Source organism: Vidua chalybeata, chromosome 14, assembly GCF_026979565.1.
Source record: "Vidua chalybeata isolate OUT-0048 chromosome 14, bVidCha1 merged haplotype, whole genome shotgun sequence".
NCBI classification, from domain to species: Eukaryota; Metazoa; Chordata; class Aves; order Passeriformes; family Viduidae; genus Vidua; species Vidua chalybeata.
In genome coordinates this window covers 8,600,327-8,620,221 of record NC_071543.1, presented here as the reverse complement: position 1 = coordinate 8,620,221, position 19,895 = coordinate 8,600,327, and the positions used below count along the sequence as shown (strand labels likewise).

General features: G+C 48.4%; 1 protein-coding gene across 1 annotated transcript in view; it reads right to left on the bottom strand.

Annotated features, from left to right (window-relative positions):
- Positions 1 to 9,136: 9,136 nt before the first annotated feature.
- The window catches only part of LOC128795252 (synaptotagmin-like protein 4), a 35,733-nt gene continuing 24,974 nt past the window's right edge, over positions 9,137 to 19,895 (bottom strand). The window contains exons 9-17 of the mRNA XM_053955877.1: positions 18,300 to 18,391; positions 17,743 to 17,844; positions 14,783 to 14,952; positions 14,515 to 14,617; positions 13,708 to 13,869; positions 12,968 to 13,046; positions 12,309 to 12,408; positions 11,861 to 12,066; positions 9,137 to 10,808 (exon numbers count right to left, since the gene is read on the bottom strand). Of these exons, the coding sequence (XP_053811852.1) occupies positions 10,663 to 10,808; positions 11,861 to 12,066; positions 12,309 to 12,408; positions 12,968 to 13,046; positions 13,708 to 13,869; positions 14,515 to 14,617; positions 14,783 to 14,952; positions 17,743 to 17,844; positions 18,300 to 18,391 (1,160 nt within the window). The 3' untranslated portion in view covers positions 9,137 to 10,662. The remainder of the gene's footprint in view (positions 10,809 to 11,860; positions 12,067 to 12,308; positions 12,409 to 12,967; positions 13,047 to 13,707; positions 13,870 to 14,514; positions 14,618 to 14,782; positions 14,953 to 17,742; positions 17,845 to 18,299; positions 18,392 to 19,895) is intronic.

Sequence of the window (19,895 nt, the reverse complement as noted above, 5' to 3'; positions counted from 1 at the left end):
GGCCGCGAGTCTGTCCCCCGCTGCCGCGGAGCCCGCGCTCGACCCGCCGCTCCCCGCCGGAGCCGGGGTGCGGGATGCGAGGTGCGGGATGCAGGGCGCGGGATGCGGGGTGCGGGGTGAGGGATGCGGGGTGCGGGATGAGGGATGCGGGGTGCGGGCTGCAGGCGCGGCCGGCGCGGTGCCGGTGATGCAATGGCGGCCGCGCGGTACCGCACTGCCGGGAGGAGCCGCCAGCCCCGGAACGCGGCGGTGCGGGAGCCGGGCGGGGCGGGGCGGGGCGGGACCGTGCGGGGCGGCCGGGGAGCCCTGGCCGAGGGGACCGCGGGCCGGAGGGATCCCCGGGACCGGGGGAAGCTGTGCTGAGCCCATGGCCGGGGAGAGCTCATCTTCCTCAGCGCTTCGCTAAGGGAAAGGGGGAGTCGAGCAGGGTGCGCAACACCTTTCTGTGTTTTAAACCCGAGACTAATTTCTGGAGAGATTCAGACTCCTCACTGGGGACTTCGTTCCCACTGAAATCTGCCGGCGCAGCCAAGTGCTCCTGGCACTTCTGGAGAGCCTCTGCACCGCCCCAGGGTCACCTGCACCGCACCAGCCTGTCTGGAAAGGGACAGTGGTGACAGGAGGCGTGTTACTCACAAAACCCAGCAAGTACACATGCTCACACATACGTGTGTGTCTCTGTATATATATATATATATATATATATAGTGTGTGTATATACGGTGTGTGTACAGTCTCAAAAATTAGTAATTACGGACATTAAATACCCAGCAACTTAAATACCACAAGTCTGAAACCCATTTTCCCTCACTTTGCTGGAGTGGGTTCCGAGCTCAGCAGGGTGAAGCGCGGTGCTCAGGAGCCCGAGCGGCCGTGAACATCTGACAGTGCAGGCACAGACAGCTCGGGCTGCCGGTCCCAGTTTTGCCCAGCCTGTCCCAAACTGGGAGTGTCACTGCCACGGCAGCACACAGCCACTCTCCCCTGGCCCCGTGGGGTATGGCCAAGTTTGAACACCAACTTTTAAATCTCTTGCCAGAGCAGAATTTTGATCTCTGGAAGGGAAAATTGGCATGTATATTATTAAAAACAGTGAGTAAAATGTCTGTATTCAGTCATACAGAGAAAGGAGGAATATTGACACTTTTTAAAAAATTATTAATATGTTGGTGGGTTTTTTAAAAATAAAGATGGTTTCATTAAAAACTCCTCCTTCATGACCACTATTGAAATAAATGCATTGAGAGTGCCTGTTATATTCATTAGGTCCTCAGAAAAAGGACATTTTATATAGGCATGAGACAGTTAACCACCATGTAAATTGGACTAGGACATTAGAGAGACCATTTCAAGTCTTGAGGAATAAATGGCAAGGAACTTTTTCAATATTCTTTGAAATATAATCTATTTATTAAAAAATATCAATCCCAAAAGATCCTACTTTAACGTACCTCAGAACAGGAGAGAAAATTGATGGAGCAATCTACACAGCAACAGCAACAGCGCAACAGAAAAATATTAAACCTATAAATCCAAGTTAGTGGTACATTAACCAGTGACTCATTGCCAGTGAGGCTTTGTGGGGATCTGGTGCACTTTACTGAATGATTTCTGAGTACTCCAAGCCCATTAGTTGAAGCCCACAACCAATTGTGGTTTTCTCTTCACTGTTTTTCTCTCCTCCCCATGTGCTCGCACACACAGTTGCTCCATTCCCTTTCTTCCCCAGGTCTGGCTGTGCTCAAGCAGGCACAGGGCACTCAGTAGCACCCTGTGATTTACCCACCAGCAGCATCTCCAGGAGCAGCTCAAGGCCCACTGACAGTGGACCTTCGACAAGGAGCAGCCAGAGCACTGTGGCTTGCAGGGCTGTGCAGAGCTGAGGAGAGCACCAAGGTGCCCAGCAGATCCTGTTGTAGCTAGAGGAATTCCTGAAGCATCAGGCACCTGTCTTCCCCAGCAAATCAACTTGCAGGACCCCGTGATGCAGATATTATGTTCATCTTTGAACACATGCATAAAGACGAACACCCACTGCGTGACTAGGCAGCCGCGGTATTAATTAGCAGCAATGAGAAGGTAGGAGCAAATGAGATCCTGGGAGAGCCTTTGTTCTGGTACTGTTTTAGAAAGTGGAAAATCTAGTGTCTGAGAGACAGTAACCTAGATTTGATGCAAAATGAGGTTTGTTGGCTGAGGTCAGGATGGCAGGTGCTGGTGAGACACCGTGAGAGTGTGTGCACTGATGGCAGCACTGGGAGCAGCCCCCGTGGGCTGATGGCAGCTCCAGTCTGGGGACAGCCCTTCAGTGCTCCTTGGGGCAATTCCAGAGAACCCTTTCCCCTCAGAGCTGGTAGTGCTGGGGAGAGCTGCCTGAGAACTACCTGAGCATAGGTGAGGGCAGGGCTGATCCCAGAGCTCTCTCACCTGCTGGCAGCACGTGTGGGACTGCACAAGCAGGGTCCAGTCCAGCAGCCAGCACCACGCTGGGAAGCCAAGGGGAGCTCTCGTGTAGGCAGTGCTGGCCTGCAGCCTGTGCTGGGTACAGCCAAACGTGGCTGACAGCCCTGCCCAAGGGCTCTGTGCACACCTCTCTCTAGGTGACAAACATCCACACATCAGCCACTGGAGCAAGTATTTCTTATTTAGTATATTTATTTTAAGGCATAAAAGCTGAGACAAAATAAGGCAACGGTTGGGGAATGACTCCGTTGCAACCCTGTGCTCTCTGTAGACTCTGTCCCAGAGGGATTATATTCACTCCCTTTTAGTGTAAGATGATGAAGCCCTAAGCAGATACTTGGTTTTTTTGCAAGCCCTGTTCCTCAGGCTGGTGGCTGGTGATTGCTGTGCAGGAATTCCACCTTAGGCCCAGCCCCTAGCCCAGTAGTCCCTCTGGCTGGGGTGGGATGGTCTGGAGGCAGACAACTCCTCTTAGGCAGGAACTCTGCTGTGAGAAACACAACAGAGAAGTTGCTGAGCCGTGGTCAGGGATGTCTCAGAGCCAGACACCCTCCTGGACCTCAGCACTGCAATTCACAAAGGTACTTCACAGAATCATGGAATGTTTGGGTTGGAAGGGAACCTCAGTTCCAAACGCCTGCCATGTGCGGGGCCACCTTCCACTAGACCAGATTGCTCAAAGGACCATCCAACCTGGCCTTGGTTGGGTCCCCTCTAAATAGATAGTATTCCCTCTAAGTAGTTTGGTATTCAGCTGTAGCTTAGCTTTTCTCTCAAACCAGTGCCCTTTACAGGGCAGCTGGAGGCTGAAGCAATCTCCTAGCCCAAAGCTGCACTACAAGGAGCAGAGTGCATCAGCACTGCACACACCATGCAATTTTAATGCCCTTTCAGTTTCCAAGGATACAAAAAACAATCAATCAGCCACAATCCCTCGCTGCGGGTCTGGATCTCTGTGAGGCAGGCTGTGTCTGTGCCCCGGGCTGGGACAGTGCAGTGATCACAACACACTGGTGAGCTGGAGCCCCACATCCACACGCTGTCATCCCTGCCCTTGCAGGTGTTATATCCCAGCCACGTGCACAATGGAGCTGCTCAATTGTTGCAGAGATAACCTGCACCCAAGCAGAGTCCTGAGTCCCTCCACAGCCAAACAGGCCAGAGACCAGTCACTGAGAACAGCCACAGGCCACACACACCAGGATGATGGGAGTGCTGAGAGCAGGGCTGGGAACCACATGGAGCAAACAATTTATTAGTTAGTTCTAAAAAACATCTCTGTTAAATTAGGCCTGTCCAGATGTGACATGGAGACACATTACACTGTTGACAGGGATGTGATTGCACCCATGACCTGTGGCTGAGTGTGTTGCTGTAAAAGCCAGGACAGAGGGAAAGTATTAAGGCAATGAATTAGTTTTTATTATTTATACGATGCCCACAGTTAGTCAGGGTGGTGCAGACAAGCGTAAAGTCAAGGGCACCACACGGTGCTCTGGAACTGACAGCCCAGCTGACAGCAGGCACTGGGAGCATAATTTAGGACCTTGGTGATGAGGTGACAGCCTTACAGCCTCCAGCAGCAGGAGCAGGAGGGGAGAGCAGGCAGGGCTGAGTGCCAGGAGGCACATGGTGAAGCTTCTGTCCCACCTTGGCTTTTGGCTGGGCTAAAGTGCCTTTTGGAGAGGTGGAGTTCTCTGGCAGACTGGCAGCCTCTGTCCCCAGGAAACTTGTCTGTTCTCCCTCCCTAAACACCCCCATCAGCAAAATGCTTCTAGTGCACAAGGGAGTGAGCACTGCCCACCAAGGCAGTTCCAGGCATGCTGGCTGGGGCTCCAGGGGTGCCATCCTGCAGAGCTCCCCCTGGTTCCCCAGTGTCACACTGGAATCAAAACAAAAGCAGTAAAGCAGACACAGGCTTGATAAAGAGAGTCCTGGCTGAGTGATGCTGGCTGTTCCATTAATGGGCCCCCATCAATAGAGGAACCCATTACCTAAATGGCTCTCTTACACTAGGTGCCCAGGCTCCTTCTGTACCCAGCTGAGAGAGGCAGGAACATTTTGAGAGCTATTTATCCCACTCAGCTTGATGGGAAGAACCATCCTCCACTAGCACTTCTCTCTCCCTTGGCCGCAGAGGAACAAAGGGCCCAGCACAGAGTAGCTTCAGACAGCTTCATTTGCCCCATCCCCTGAGCAGGAGGCTCTGCCTCCTCCCAAGGAGCTTAACAATGGCACAGCAACAGGGCTGCCAATCCAGCCAGGATCCATGACAGTGGAGAATGTGAGAGAGACACAAATGCAGAGAAACTTCAGAAATAACCAGAGAATGCTCTTGAGTTAGTAGCAGTGCTCCAGGGCAGTGTTAGCATTTGCTTTGCAGCCAGAGTGGACGGGGAAGATTGAACTCCCATACGGTGTGACCCACTTGGGTGGGCGTGTACAGAGGATGAGGTTGTCCCCACATCCCTGCAAGTGGCAGAGCCACCCTCTGGTGCCACTCAGCACCCATGACACAGCCTCTAGCCCCAACAGCAGGCACATACAAGCAAGTCAGCTGGGCTTTTTGAAGAGACATAAAACATTTGCAAAATGTTTCCCTGAGACAATAAATTAAACAGCAGCTCCTTACCACAGAAGGGCTCACTCCAGAAGCAGCTCCTGGTGTCTTATTTCAGATTACAATCACATTAAAATGGCCATGGGCTGGCTGATCGAAAAGGGGGCCTCTCATCAAGAGATCAGTGTATCTGTCTGAGCCTGCCTGAATCCTTGCACAGATCCTCCACTGGGAATATTATGTCCTTGTAGCTGTTCTTCCCAGGAAGGGAACAGGATCTGCTTAGAGCAAATAGAAGCCATTACAATCAGGATAAATTAGTAATGGTGAGTGGGAGAGAGAGAGCAGGGAAGGGAAAGAGGTTATTGTGATTTTTCTTGCTGTAAAGTGGGTGTCTGAGCTACTTATATTGCCAGAAAACAGCTCCCTGGCTTCCCCTCCGAGTCCAGAGTTCAGACTGCTTGCTTACAGCTCAAGAGCTACTTTGGATTGTTAACAACTACTATAATGGTATTATGGGTTGTTAGATGCATGAAATCTGATTTCTATTCCTGCTGGTATGGTCTCAAGTTTAGCAGCTGCACAGGCTGGTCTGCAGAGAAGAGGAAAACACACGTGCAGCCACTCTGTTCAGCATCACAAGCTGCCATGCCTGTTAAGGGTTAGTTGTGGGATCTTTAAGGTGCTGCAGAGGGTAGGACTTGTGCCTCTGTGGTGTTGTATAGTTTCCATTTTGTAATGTACAGGATGCCAAGTAATTCACTAAACCCTGATAGCAGTCCTGGAAAAAAAGGAAAACTGACCCACAGAAATGCCTTCATGCACAGGATTCCTTCCTTTCCTCCTACAGCAACCTAAAGCAGGGCTGGTTTAGCTAGTTTGGGTCCACACCAGAGGCTGAATTGCCACAGCCCAGAGACAAGTTCAACCATAATATGATTTTACATTTTAAAAAGCAAATGTCTGGCTGCTTAAGTGAGCACATATTTCAGGTCACTTGCAGGGCAAGGACTGTACATCAGCCCCTTTCCAGCAGGAATATTCACTGGAGCCCTCAGGCATGAACCTGGTGAGACCAGCCAACCTGGCAAGCTCAGCCCCTGCTCCTGTTTGTGTTTTTCCACTCTTTCTAGGATGCTGCTGCCTGCTGACACTTTCACCCTTCATTCAGACTTTACTATCTGACATGAGGCATTTAAGCTGAGTGAAGGGGAAATTATTACAAAACAAAAAAGAGCTTGGGTTGGGGCTGCCAGACTCCTGCAGGGCTCCTGAAGGGGACATATCCAGCTATCCATCATTCCCATCCCTCTCTCAGAAGAAAAAGATCTCATACAAACTATTTTTAGTAATTTTTCCATGTAATTTCTCATTTATAGTAATTTCTCCAGAGACTGATGCTCAGTTTTTGCACCTTTAACCAACCAACATGGGTGAAGGTGGGAAACACCCCAAAAGTAGGAATGGCCTCTCTGGAGTTGCCCACTGTTGCTCAAATCTCATTTCTCCAAAGGAGCCATCTCCTGCTCAGGACAGGCCAGGAGCTGGTCCTGCTGTCCCAAAACTCTCTGAGTCCTCCTGCAGCCCCACAAACTTCACCCTGGCAGATCTGCTCCTTCTGGCAGAGCCACCAGTTCCAGGAACCTCCCAAAAATGCATCCTCTGGGAGGCAGTGGCTGCTCCTGGCTGACCTTATGGGAAGGGATTTCTGTTTCAAGGGCTCTCCAGGAACATGTACCAAAATCTGTGCACTGATTTTGCATGGGCCTTCACAGTGAGCTTCCCAGTTTCTGCTGACAACCTCTGTGACAGTGCTCAGAGTGACATCTGCTCCCAGGCATCCCCTCTAACACCTGAAGGGTGCAAAATAAGCAGGTGGAAAAGAACAGGGATTGAGCCATGAAAAATCTTCAAGTACAAACCAGACAACTAAAATAAATAATCCAACCTGGTGCTGAGTACACTCATGCTTAGTTATCAGGATCAGAAATGTATTTATTCAGTTTTTGATCCACCAGTTTATTTGATACATTTTTTTGACTTAACAAGCCTGCAAAAATGCAGCATTTTAAAATTTTAACAGATCACATTATTACAAGGGTTTATTTAGCCAGCATTTTTTATCTCCAAATCTCTACAGTACTTCAATGTTTTCCCTGTCTTCATGAAGGATAAAGCTAAGCAAATATTTAGTAATGGATAATTAATTCAGCCACTTCTTTCCATCTCTGCTGAAACACTCATTCAAGATTCAGCAATTCTTTCCTTCTCTTCTTTAGTTAGCTTCTAAACTATTTTCAATAGTTTCTGATACCTGTAATTATTCCTATTACGTATTGAATGGCCATAGGCCACACATTTTATTTGCCTGATGAAGCCAAAATACTTTCTAGAATTTTGCTTTTTCTCTATCTTTTTTAAATCCTGGAAGATTTCCAATAAAAAGTTACATAAATCAGACAAAAGCTGGAAGAAAGCACACCGGCTCACAAATGCAGAAGCCTCATGGAAAGCAGCTGCCAGCTCTACTGTAGGTGCTGAGGTTTGTGTTTGATGTTAAAAGGATGGTGCGCGAGGCTCCCAGGCTGTCAGCCAGCACTCCCTGGGCCCGCTCAGTCCCTGGGGTCACCTCTGTGTCCAGCAGGAGCCCAGGGGTCACCTCAGCTCCCACTGCTGGCACCAGCACCTTCGTGTGCAGGAAAGGAGAGACACAAACCACATTCACTGGCAGCACAGCTTTTCATGTAGCTTTGCTTGACCCATTCTACAACTAACCAGTAGACACTGTCAGAAAACTTTCCATCTGTTTTTTCTTTTTCTTTTTTCTCCAGTTACAGCCCCACTCTTGTTGCCATCAGCGCACACTTACAGGCCAGAGTCTCTGTGAGGTTCAGCATTCACAGACAACAAATGTCAGCATCATAAACCACATGCAAACAGGCCATTAACCTCATACCCACAAGATCCTCTGCTCCTCCACAGGGCACTGACAATAAGTGTGCCTTAAGTCATTTTCTGATAAAGTGCTTTCTGTGCAGTAAGTGAAACAGAGAGCATAGCAAATTTTACTGCCCCAGAATCAGCTGTGTGACAAAAGTGTGTGTGGTTTGGCAGAGTAATCTTTTACTCTGATAAACTATTAAATGCCAAAGAAAGCTTCTTAAGTTAATCAGGGCTTAATTTAAATAAACAAGCCAGCAAAAGATTAACAAAAAAAATCCTCAATGAAATCTGAATACAAAAATAGTCTCACAAAGTCCCATGCCAAGTTCATAAAAGTAACTCTGCTGGGATGAACTGGCCCACTGACCCCCTTTTTCTCTCCTTCTGGCACCACCAATGAAAAATCTGTTAATTCTCTGAAACACCAGCACAACCATTTCCAGCTCCATTGATGCAACCAACACTTTTGGCAACATTGCCATGCAGTGATGCTGCATGAGGAGGAGGAGGTGGGTTAACTCTGCTGTCATGATGGAGAGGAATCAGCTGAACCCACCAGGAAGAGACCTGAGACAGAACCCCTGGTGCTACCAACCCCTTCCCCAGCCACAGCAGAAAGTCTGCCCCAGGAACATCCCTGTCCCTGAGGACAGGGAAGCAGCCAGGAGGAAAGCAGCAGTCCCGTGGGTAACTTCACTGCAACAAGCCACCGCCACCCCACTGATGTGTGTACATCAATTCCACCTCAACCGCCCACCCCTGGGCTCCTCGCAGCAGGTCAGTTCCACATACGTAAAAATAGTCACATGTTCAGCACCTGAGGTAAGGATAATATTTTTTTAAAACTCTCCACTTAGGCCCAGTATTGTTATTTTATCCCACAAAGGTAATAAATGAGCAATTTGGTAAACCAAACATGTCAGGCTAGACCCCCTACAAAGTATCTTTGGGCTGATGTTACAGATGTATCAGCTCCTTCATTAGACTGTCACTGCTTAATTCTGTTGCTCTATGGACTCTCTCCTAGTGCTTTTATTACTGCATCTGGTGCATTTCCAATTACTGTCTTTTTCCAACTGCAAAACCACTTTAATTCTTTATTTTTTCCCATGAAAGCCGGTTATATCCCAAATGTTTCCATTTAAAGAAAAAGTCTTGTTACTCTAAGTGTACATTTTTCCATTAATTTATTAACAACCATCTTCGCTAAGCTGAAAATTCACAGTAGGCTTGAGTTAAATAAAATCAATCCACTAAAGAAGAATATCAAAATAATCAGAGAGCCAAAATCTAAAGTGGGATAGTTATAAAAATTATTTCTTCATGACATTTCACTTGCCCTTTGGCAAAAATGCTTCATTTTTTACATAACAAAATTTAACACCTCTTTTGCTTGCTTTTTTGTTATTTAGAGCACGATGAAAATAGGTACAAGATGACCAACTGATGAATAAAGAAAAGCATTCTATTTAATCACAATATGTACATCCAAAGTAGAAATTACAAAGCTGCAATTCAAAATGTATTCACAACACCACTCCACCACAGTCCATGTGCCAGATGCAAAGATTTTTTGCAAGCTACTGGCAAAAGGGAAATTCCAGCCACTGACAACTGACAACAGGCATCAGGTGAACGGAAGAGAAGGGCAGCAGGGGATGCAGATGCAGGAGACCCCCAGGAAACTGCAGTTCTGCACTCCCTGCACATTCACACAGTCTCCACTTACCTCTCCCACCAGCTCCCAGTATCTCCTGTGCTCCAGTGTGGCTGTGACCTTTCATCCCTGACCCCTGATGCCAGGCTAATGTGACACTGACTCCTACCTCATTAGTTCACATTGAAATGTTTTGCACACAAGGCATTGCAAAGGAGTGATTAGGCCCATTAGCAATGTAACCCTATTTTACATTTGGGCAAACATTTTAGTTTATATTGCACTCAAACCCTCCTTTCACAAAGAGACTTTCCTGAGGTCTCGGAGGAAGCCTGTGGGAAAGCCAGGAAAACAGTCCCTGCTTGCAAAATCCCACTATCTCTAAGAGCATCCCTGCACTCTTTCAGATTAAAGCAGAAAGAAATTAATATTTCAAATTCCTCATTGTCATCCTCATCAGGTTTCTTCATCTTCTGCTGCAAATAATCCTCTCTTTCTTTAGATGCAACCTGGAACTCAGTTTTCCTCACGTTAAAGAGGTGTTATCACCAGTGACAAATGCAAAGCTCCCATTCAAACTGTGCTGGTGATTTGGAGCAATTGTACACCAAGTACAAAGTGAACCCCTTGCAGGGAGTATGAATAATACCATGCTGCTGCTTCAGTACAACTACATCTCTGCACGGAAGAAAAATGGCACAAGAAATTAAAAAAAAAAAAAAGTATCTGTATCTCCTCTTCCTTCTGCCAATGTTCCCAGAGCTTACTGGAATTCAAATATACTGAATATATAAATGATTAAACAAAAAGGCAAATTAAGTTTCTTCTGGGTTAAAATCGTGTATGGAATCAGTTTGGCATCTTCCATGTCCTCCGTGAGTGGATTAGTACTGAACATTAACACCTCCAAGGTGATGCCATTAATTGCCTTATTACACTGACACTTGCAGCCCTGTGCATGGTCTCTTTCTCCCTGGTCCAGGAAGTTTCCTAATTCTTCTAATGATCACACTGGGCATTCTATGGCACCAACAATGGGTTATTTCAGCTTTTTCCTCCCTGCCAGTGAGCGCAGTGGCAGCAATCCCTCGATCCATTCATTGGCAGCCAACATCATCTCCTGCCAAAAGGCCACCTCCTCCTGTGTGGAGTCCATCCAGTCCACAGAGATGCCATAGCTCAAACCTGAAAAGAATGAGAAACTTTGGAAGCTACACAAAGAGGGTTCCCACTCCATGAAAAAATACTCAATGGGATGTAACTGCTGCAGGCAATGTCTTAACAGAAAAGCTGCAGACTCCCCCCTAGCAAGCTGCACCCTGAGCACCTCCTGTGTTCTTGCAAATGCCCATTCTACACCAGAGTTCAGTATGAAGTCACTGCAACAGCCACAAAATGCAAGAACCCTGAACATAACCTGCCAAGGAAAGCAATATTGGGCTCAAGCCTTTTCTGCTGCATCTTTTTGAACAGTAAGAAAGGTCTTAAAGGTTTGGTTTTCCCCTTAAAAGATTTTCTTGTGGATAAGGTGGAGTATTCATCAAAATTCTCTTGTTTCATTTCTACAGGAATCAAACATACCATAGCAGAAAAGTGTGTACATCTATTCCAATTCAACCAAATTTTTAGGTGCCAATTTTTTGTCAGTGAGAGAGAAGTCTAAATTTAGATCACAGCTAATCTTGGGTTTGGTATTTTTATGTCTTATTGTTGTTGCCCTTCCCTCTGGAGAGTTCACAACCCACCTGGTGACATTAGAGGTGGAAAACAGAGAACATACAGGCAAATCCAACAGCCACAGTGCACCTGCAAGGCAGACCTTCCAGCTAGCGTGAGCTCTGTCCCCCAGGGAACACCTAGCCTTGATTGCAGCGTTGTGAGATCTCTCAGAGAGCACTTCAAGGATGGACAGTCACCAGGTGGTGCAGTCCTGTGTGACATTCCAGTCCATCCCTGAGTGCTCTTCCCTGGGAGGAGCACCAATATTATGTTGGTTTGTCATGCTGCCTGTTTTCCTGTAACTGCAGGAAAACTCTCTTGAGTTTTGCCAGACCTCAGATCTGATGTTGGCAGAAGATGTGGGAACAGAGAGTTATTACCATGGTACCAGGGCCCCTCCATCCAAGACATAGTGCAGTACCAGTTACTGAGACACCCCATCCCTGGTTTCTCTCCAACAGGAAAATACTCTGCAACTTCCCATTTTACCTTGTAGCTCAGTAAAGGAAAGTACTCACCTGTCCCAAGGCCCAGCCTGATTCCTCCAAGGAAATGGTTGGTAAGTTTTTCATGATCCCACACAGTGAGTTCAACACAGGCATCCTTCAGATCCTCCGTGTGAAAGCCATCATACACAATGGTGTGATTGAAAACAGGGTTTGTGTCTCTCTTTATGACTCGGGTCTTTTGGTAGCTCTTCTTACTGGTGTCTGGAAGCACATAGCTTTGGGAGGAGAAAACACACAGCATGGAGCACTGAACATTGACCAAGAACTTTATCACGGCAAGGACTTTCCTACTTTGGCCACAGGTGAATAACAAGGGCAATCCTCCTCTACAATTCTCCCAGTGCAACACAAAGGCTTTCCAGTATGGAGGCACAGTTTGGTGAGCCTGAGAACAGAGTAGGAAACACAGCCCCCTGTGGGGCCCAGAGCAGGAGCAGCACCGTGCTCAGGCACTCACCACTTCACAAAGGAGTCAACTCCGGACGGACGCAACTGCAGCAGGTCCTTGACGTCTTTGACCCAAATGTGAACTTCGCCAGAGGGAGGATTCTTGGGCCCTGCCGTTTATGAGAAGAGAAAAGCTGTCATGCCAGCTGAAGCCACAGCTCCCACAATGACAGGGCTCCTCTCCAGGGACCCGTGGGACCCGTGGGTTCCTGTGTGCTCACTGCCCCTCCCTGGGGTTCTCAACGCTGCAGGCAGCTCCGTCACTGCTGCAGCTGCAGAGGCTCCTGACACAACCTGCCAGTGCTGTATCAGACAGGAAAAGAGATGGAACTGCTGAGCCAAAGCAACCTTGTGCCTGCCCCACAGTAACATAGGTTCTGTGCTGCTCCTACCACATCACAGCACCCTACAGTGCCCACAAGCTCCTAAGGTGGAGGTTGTTGAGCCCTTCCTCTCTCCTCAATACTTTTCCCAGTAAATCCAGATGTGGAAATCAGATGCAGATGTGGAAATCGGCTGCAGGCAGTGCTGTCAAACACTGCCTTTGTGCTGATCTCTAAGATCTTGCTCTGATGAGATTCCTCTTTAAGCAGCCCCTAAGCAGATGAGGCATTGCAAGCTGCGTGTTTGCACTTGGGCAGTTGCCCTTAATGCATGAACCACACTTACCCAGGCTTCCAGGGGGGACGTACTTAATGGACAAACTCATCACTCCTCGATGATCCACACCATTAACAGCAGAAAGGCTCTGAAATGGAAAGGGTTATGACCGACTAAATGGAGGATTGTGGAAACAGAGCAAGGCAAACAGCTTTTGACTTCAGTGGAAAAGCACAAATGGACAAACTGATTTTCCATGGCTGGAGCAGCCTGCTCTTAGGGCAGGTCATTTCTCGTGGGTTTGTTCTCAAACTCAGTCTCTCAGAAGCAAAAGCCTGAGGATTCAGAGTACAAGGTTGCCCTTCCAGACATGCCCAGCTGGATATAATTAAGCATCTTGGTTCTGAAATTGCTTAAAAGGGACTTCATATCAGACCTGTGAATCCAGAAGCATGCAGGAAGCTGTACAGGCTTTACAAACAGTGGCACCTGAATATTTACTTCTCAAGGTACATCAGCTCCTTCACCTACTACTCTGCTGTTTTTAACGGATGGTCTTCATGTGAGTGGAGAGAATGGCAAAGTCATGTCAAAGTTGCTGTGATTAGTGTCAGGTTGCATTTATGAAAGCGTCCCTACAGGTCCATCACCAAAAGAGACCTGAGAAGGCCATTGTTCTGAGCACTGAACTGCACTATGGTGTCCAGGGGTTGTTCCCAAGCACACGACACATTGTTCTGCTCCACCCAAAGACCCTCAAGGCTTCAGGGCTGGGCCAGAAAGCAGGACTGCAGCTGAGGCACACTTACCCGGGGCTTCAGCGGGTACCAGTTGAGTTTCCTGTTGCTCCAGTCCCAGCTGGCCAAGTCTATTTCAATCTCTCCCAAAAAACTGTTACGTCCCAATGGATCATTGTGCCAAACAGAGAGATTTAATTTTTGGATCAGCAATACCATTTTCTCTATTTTATACTAGAGGAAGAAAGAGAAGTCAGGTTGCTCAAATTTTTCTTCTGTTTCTTTCACAAACAGAAATAAACTACTTAAAAGCTTGAATAAGCTCTGAGACACTCAAACCCACCCCACACATGCACTACCAATGGACTGGCTTCAGTCTGAACATCTCTTTATTTTTGTCCTGTAGCAACACTACTACCCTGACAAAGCTTTTCTGCTGAGCACAGGGAAACCTGGCATTCCATTCATCACAAGGCAAAACCAATATTCTTTCAAGAATTATTAACACAGGCCTGGGCACTGTTAAATAATCCTCTATGCTTTGATGAGTATGATCACATAATGCAGACCTTTCTTACCAGTCCTGTGCCTTGTGACTGCATGCCAGGGAAGGGGGGAGGACAAACAGCCCTTGCTCTGACTGCAGGACCCTATTGCATCCAAAGATCTGTGTGGTTTTGGCAGAGAAATCTTGGGTGCCACGCAGATGGGTGCAGAGGAACCTTTAACATCCCAGGCCTCTCAAACCCCAGGGAAGAGCAGTGCAGTGCTGGCAGGAGGCAGGCAAAGAACCCAGCCAAGGAGGCAGGATCTTTCCAGACCTGCCTGACAGAGGTGCCTACTACAACAGAGGTTTTCAGAGTGTGTGTTTGTTCTTACCCGTAACACCTCGTTGTAAATGGGGTTCACTGTCCTCTTCTTCACTGACGTTTTCCTCTTACCCATCCTAGATTTGTCTGGGAGCAGGTAAGTTTTAACATACCTAGAAAACAAACTGCAGCTGGATATTGGCTCACATTGCCAAGCTCTCCAGTAAGCTGGCAGGGAGGAAGGAAGGAAGGAATCATTATATTTAAAGAAAATAAAAGTCCTCCAGAACACAGAACTCAGGAATGTAGAAGTGCCAAGGCACTAAAACATCACTCACGGGTCAGATCTGCCTTTCTTCTCATCTACTACAGCCAAGTCCTTGCACTGGGACACGTGAACCTGGAACTCCCGGTTCTTCTCGTCATAGTCTAGAGCAAATTCCACGGTTCCCTGGGCATCCACACTCCCAAAATCGCCACTGTAGACACTGAGCACACTGCCACTCACCTGCCAGGGGGAAGAGCAAGGTCAGTGCCACTGAAACAGGCACAGTCTGACTCGGTTCTGGACACAGATGATAGCCTGAGAAATGCATTCCCAGAGAAAAACTCTGCCCTGGTGCAGTGTGGTGCTCTTGACACAGAGATGGTTCACAGCTGTGGCTGTTCTCAAGCAAGCCAGGGCTGGGGAATCCCTATAAGGGTCTCACAAGGATGTGCTATCCTAGACCAGGAGTTAGAAGCACTGAATGCTCAAGAAATACAGAAGTTTTTTCATTCCTGAACCCCAAAAGTTTGGGAAATGGACTCAGATATTCTTGGGGGGACCACACAGATCTCTTCCCTATGCTTACACAACAAATAACTGATATCCTGACCCAATCTCATCACTAAGAAAGAAAGATATTGAGAGAACTTGAACTATATTATAAGAACTTGTTATTTCAGGTAGATATAGTCACACAATTGTCAATCCATTTACAAAACAGGCTAATAAGAACCCTATCAGACTAGAAATGTAGGAAGAACTATTCCTACCTTGTTGCTTACTCACAATGTGCATGGAGCAGCACAAAACAGATACAATCCTGTTCTGAGGAGCCACTGCCCCACCAGAGACAGCCCATGCTTGCCCCAAAGGCACTGGAACCTGAGGTTTCTCCAGATACAAATCTGGGGCTAGGCACCCAGGAGTTATTTGCTTTCCCAGAAAAAACTGCAATTTGCCCAGACAGCTTGGGCTTCTTTTTCAGGTCTTTGTCTTTCACTGATAGAAAGTCACAAAGCACAAGCAAAGCTCAGCTACAGAAAGCTGAGATAATTTTCTCCTGCACCAATCACTCATGAATCCTGACAGGGTATCATAAAAGCTGTTTACAAAGCAAATCATTAACCCTCTTGGCACTTCTCTGTGGTACCATCATGAACATTTATCAAAAAACCTTCCTAGTAATTAACCCAATTCTTCTCTGTCTTTCCCTACTTACTTTGGTTCTGAATTTTATTATAACCTCCAAAAACCTGCTAAACATCTCCAGTCAGTCCTTGGAGCTGCATTTACCATCCCATCAGGATGGTAAAACTCACCCCAGCAGATAATCCTGAATGAGATTTTCAAGAACACTTGCATGACCTGAACTCATTTTCAGCTTCCAGATGTTCCAAATTAGGAGAAGAATTCATGTGCCCCAAAGTTTTTAATATATTTATCTACATTCATGACCTCTCCCTACCAGCTTTGCTTCACATATATTCTGTAAATCTCAAATATACTCCTTGGAAAAGTCTTTAACAGTAAAACAGCAAATTCAAGCACTTTTAAGCAGCTCTCTCCCCAAGTACTGTCTCTAAGGAGTCTTTTAAAAACACTCAACTAAACACATCCAGGTTTTTTCAGCTTTCCTTAGAGGCTGAAGCTCCAAAACATGCTTTTGCTGTCCAACTCTGAGTTCCCTCTTATCTGCTGATAAAGGATGAGCTTACAGAGGGTACCCATCTGCAGCCCTGAGCCACAAGCATGTCCCTTAATAGCTATGTGCCTCATTTTCCCACCCAGAAACCCCTCCCCAACCTTCTGCACCACCAGGACTCAGAGCATCCACACCTGGCAGTGGGGGCTGTCGCTTACGGGGAATTTGGCCAGCGATGACTCAGTAGGTCTCTATTTTGAGGTGGCACCTGGATTTAACCTGAGCAAGTAATTAATGACCCCTGTTCCTTTAACAATGTACCCTGCAGAAACCAACAGGCTGCTCTGGAGGACACACCAGCAGCAGCAGCCGAAATGCAGCGTCACTGCAGCGGACTGAGGAGCCTATCCAGGAGCCTGTCCAGGAGCCCTGTCCAGGAGCCCTGTCCTGGAGCCTGTCCAGGAGCCTGTCCATGAGCCCTGTCCATGAGCCCTGTCCAGGAGCCTGTCCTGGAGCCTGTCCAGGAGCCTGTCTGGGAGCCCTGTCCAGGAGCCCTGTCCTGGAGCTCTGTCCAGGAGCCTGTCCATGAGCCCTGTCCAGGAGCCTGTCCGGGAGCCTGTCCAGGAGCCTGTCCGGGAGCCTGTCCATGAGCTCTGTCCAGGAGCTCTGTCCGGGAGCCTGTCCATGAGCTCTGTCCAGGAGCCCTGTCCTGGAGCTCTGTCCAGGAGCCTGTCCATGAGCCCTGTCCAGGAGCCCTGTCCGGGAGCCCTGTCCAGGAGCCTGTCCATGAGCCCTGTCCGGGAGCCCTGTCCAGGAGCCTGTCCAGGAGCCTGTCCGGGAGCCTGTCCATGAGCTCTGTCCAGGAGCCCTGTCCGGGAGCCTGTCCATGAGCCCTGTCCAGGAGCCCTGTCCATGAGCCCTGTCCGGGAGCCCTGTCCATGAGCCCTGTCCAGGAGCCCTGTCCATGAGCCCTGTCCAGGAGCCCTGTCCGGGAGCCCTGTCCAGGAGCCCTGTCCGGGAGCCCTGTCCGGGAGCCCTGTCCAGGAGCCCTGTCCAGGAGCCCTGTCCTGGAGCTCTGTCCGGGAGCCTGTCCAGGAGCCCTGTCCAGGAGCCTGTCCAGGAGCCCTGTCCGGGAGCCCTGTCCATGAGCCCTGTCCAGGAGCCCTGTCCGGGAGCCCTGTCCGGGAGCCTGTCCTGGAGCCCTGTCCAGGAGCCCTGTCCGGGAGCCCTGTCCAGGAGCCCTGTCCTGGAGCTCTGTCCGGGAGCCCTGTCCGGGAGCCCTGTCCGGGAGCCCTGTCCGGGAGCCCTGTCCAGGAGCCCTGTCCTGGAGCTCTGTCCGGGAGCCTGTCCGGGAGCTCTGTCCAGGAGCCGCCGCGCTCGGAACCTACCGAGGAGACCGAAGCCATGTCGGACGAGTGGCTGCCAGTGCTGGGCGTCTTCTTGTGCCTGTTCAGCTGGAAGCTGACTTCCGAGGCCGTGTCTGATTCCGTCTGCTCAGAAAATAAGAAGCATCTTTAAGCTGTGCCAAACGAGCACTTTGCAACACTAGAGAGAAAAAGGAATTGCTCAGCAGAGTCCCATGAAGCAGAGATCGGGTTAGGAGAGCGGAGGAGAGTGCAGGGAGCCTCCCCAGGGCATCCCCTCCAAGCAGCACTGAACGTCATCATTAACTGCCTCCAAACAGAGCTGCATGCCCCGCCTGGGCTCTGGGAAAGGGCACACAACAGCGTGGCTTGACACACAGGGCAACATCCTCCAGGATGGAACAGCTGCTCTGGGCTACTGGGGGCTTTTTTCTTAAGGCATTTCTCATTTATTCATGACATAACCAAGGCATGCTCTAAAGCAAGAACTGTTGGTCTCCATGAGAAACATTTTCATGACACCAACTGCCATTCAGGCGATGCTGTGAACACAATTTCAGCCATTTCTGGCATCGACCCACCTCAGACAACAGGAGAGGAGAGGATCTGCTCAGTTCTTTTGCTCTTTCAGGTTCAAGAAATTGATGTGGAATCAAATGAGGTTTATTGTATGCTGCAAGTACAAAAAAAAAAGGCATCAAGATAGTTTGTCAGAATCAGGAAATTATAAGTCACACTTTTGTTAAAAGGCACAAGGAAGGAGGAAAAGCTTGTGGAAGGCACTGGAGTACTACCTACTTGCTCTGTCTGTGTCACCTGTCATTGAAGCTGATCCTCCCCAAGACAAAAACTGCTAATTAACATCCTGGAGCTATTTTCAGCGCGTTTTCATTCCCTGTGTGGGAGTGTGGAACTCCCTCTAGTGGCTCATCTAATTCCTTTATCGGCACAAGGACTCCTTTGTGTAGTCTGAACTTACACTAAAACCACCCAAATCTGCCTCCTTGTCAAAGAAACCAATCATGTTCACATTTTTATCTCATAGCACACTGCCCTGTAGGAAAGAGCATTAAAATGTTTAGACCCACAATTTCACCATTGCATACACTTCTCAAATACTCTGCTAGACACAGAGGTGGACAATAGCCAGATTACCTAAAAGAAAAAAGGTTAAAAGTTTCCTATCAATAGAAAGATGGTTAAATGTCTAACGAAAACTTTTTTTTGTATCTTTATCTTCTCCCCGTAACTCTCTTGAAGATGACTTTCTCCATCCCAGAAGAATTTGTTTTGGAAAGATGAACATGCATGTTCATATACACACTTGTTTGGTATTTTAGGCATGATGATACATTCTTTGGTGTTCAAAATGCCCAACAGATTCTTGACTTACATTTGATATTTAATATTTTTATTTCCAACCTTGAATAAATAATAGTATTCACAGACCATTTGCTATACTGCAAACATGAAACTGTCACTCTGTTACAGGAGGGTTTCCAGGGATGAGGTTTGGGGTTCTAGATAAGGGGAAGCTGCAATCTTGGTTGTTTTGGTGGAGACCACGTCCCCGGACAGCAATGTGGGGCCTGGAGCTTTGAGCCAACATGCCCTGTGGCATGTCAGGCACCACATGATGGGGCAGTGCTTGGCCCAAGGTGCCACCTGGGGTGGACACAGCCACAGGGCTGTGCAGTGGGACCTGCCAGCAAGCTGCCTCCCTCCCATAACCAGCCTTGGACTTAAACTGGCTCAATCAAAGCCTTTAAGTGGCTTTACCTTTACCTTTCCTTGGGCATTGCCTTCCCATGCTTCTCATTTCAGTCCTGGCAGCTTTGGCCTCACCCCCTCCCTTTGAGGCAAGCTCTTAGCTCTCTTTTTGGGCTTGCCAGGTTTCACCCCTGGGGATTGTCATTGGCTTTCTTGGGCACAGAGGCTGCTGCTGCCTTCCCTCAGGTGCCTTCCGTGGCTGCAGCTTTCTTGGGCTTCTTCAGGCAGGCTGCTGCTTCCTTGGTTGCCTTCTCCTCAGCTTCTCTGGGTTTCTCAGGAAGAGACTGTCACCATAAAACATGTCCCAGCTGGCAGCTGGGGACATCAGTCCAGCCACAGGCTCTGCTCTAGGTGAGGCCTCCTGAGCAGGAGGAGTCTGTGGCACCACAGCCTGACACCAGGTCTGG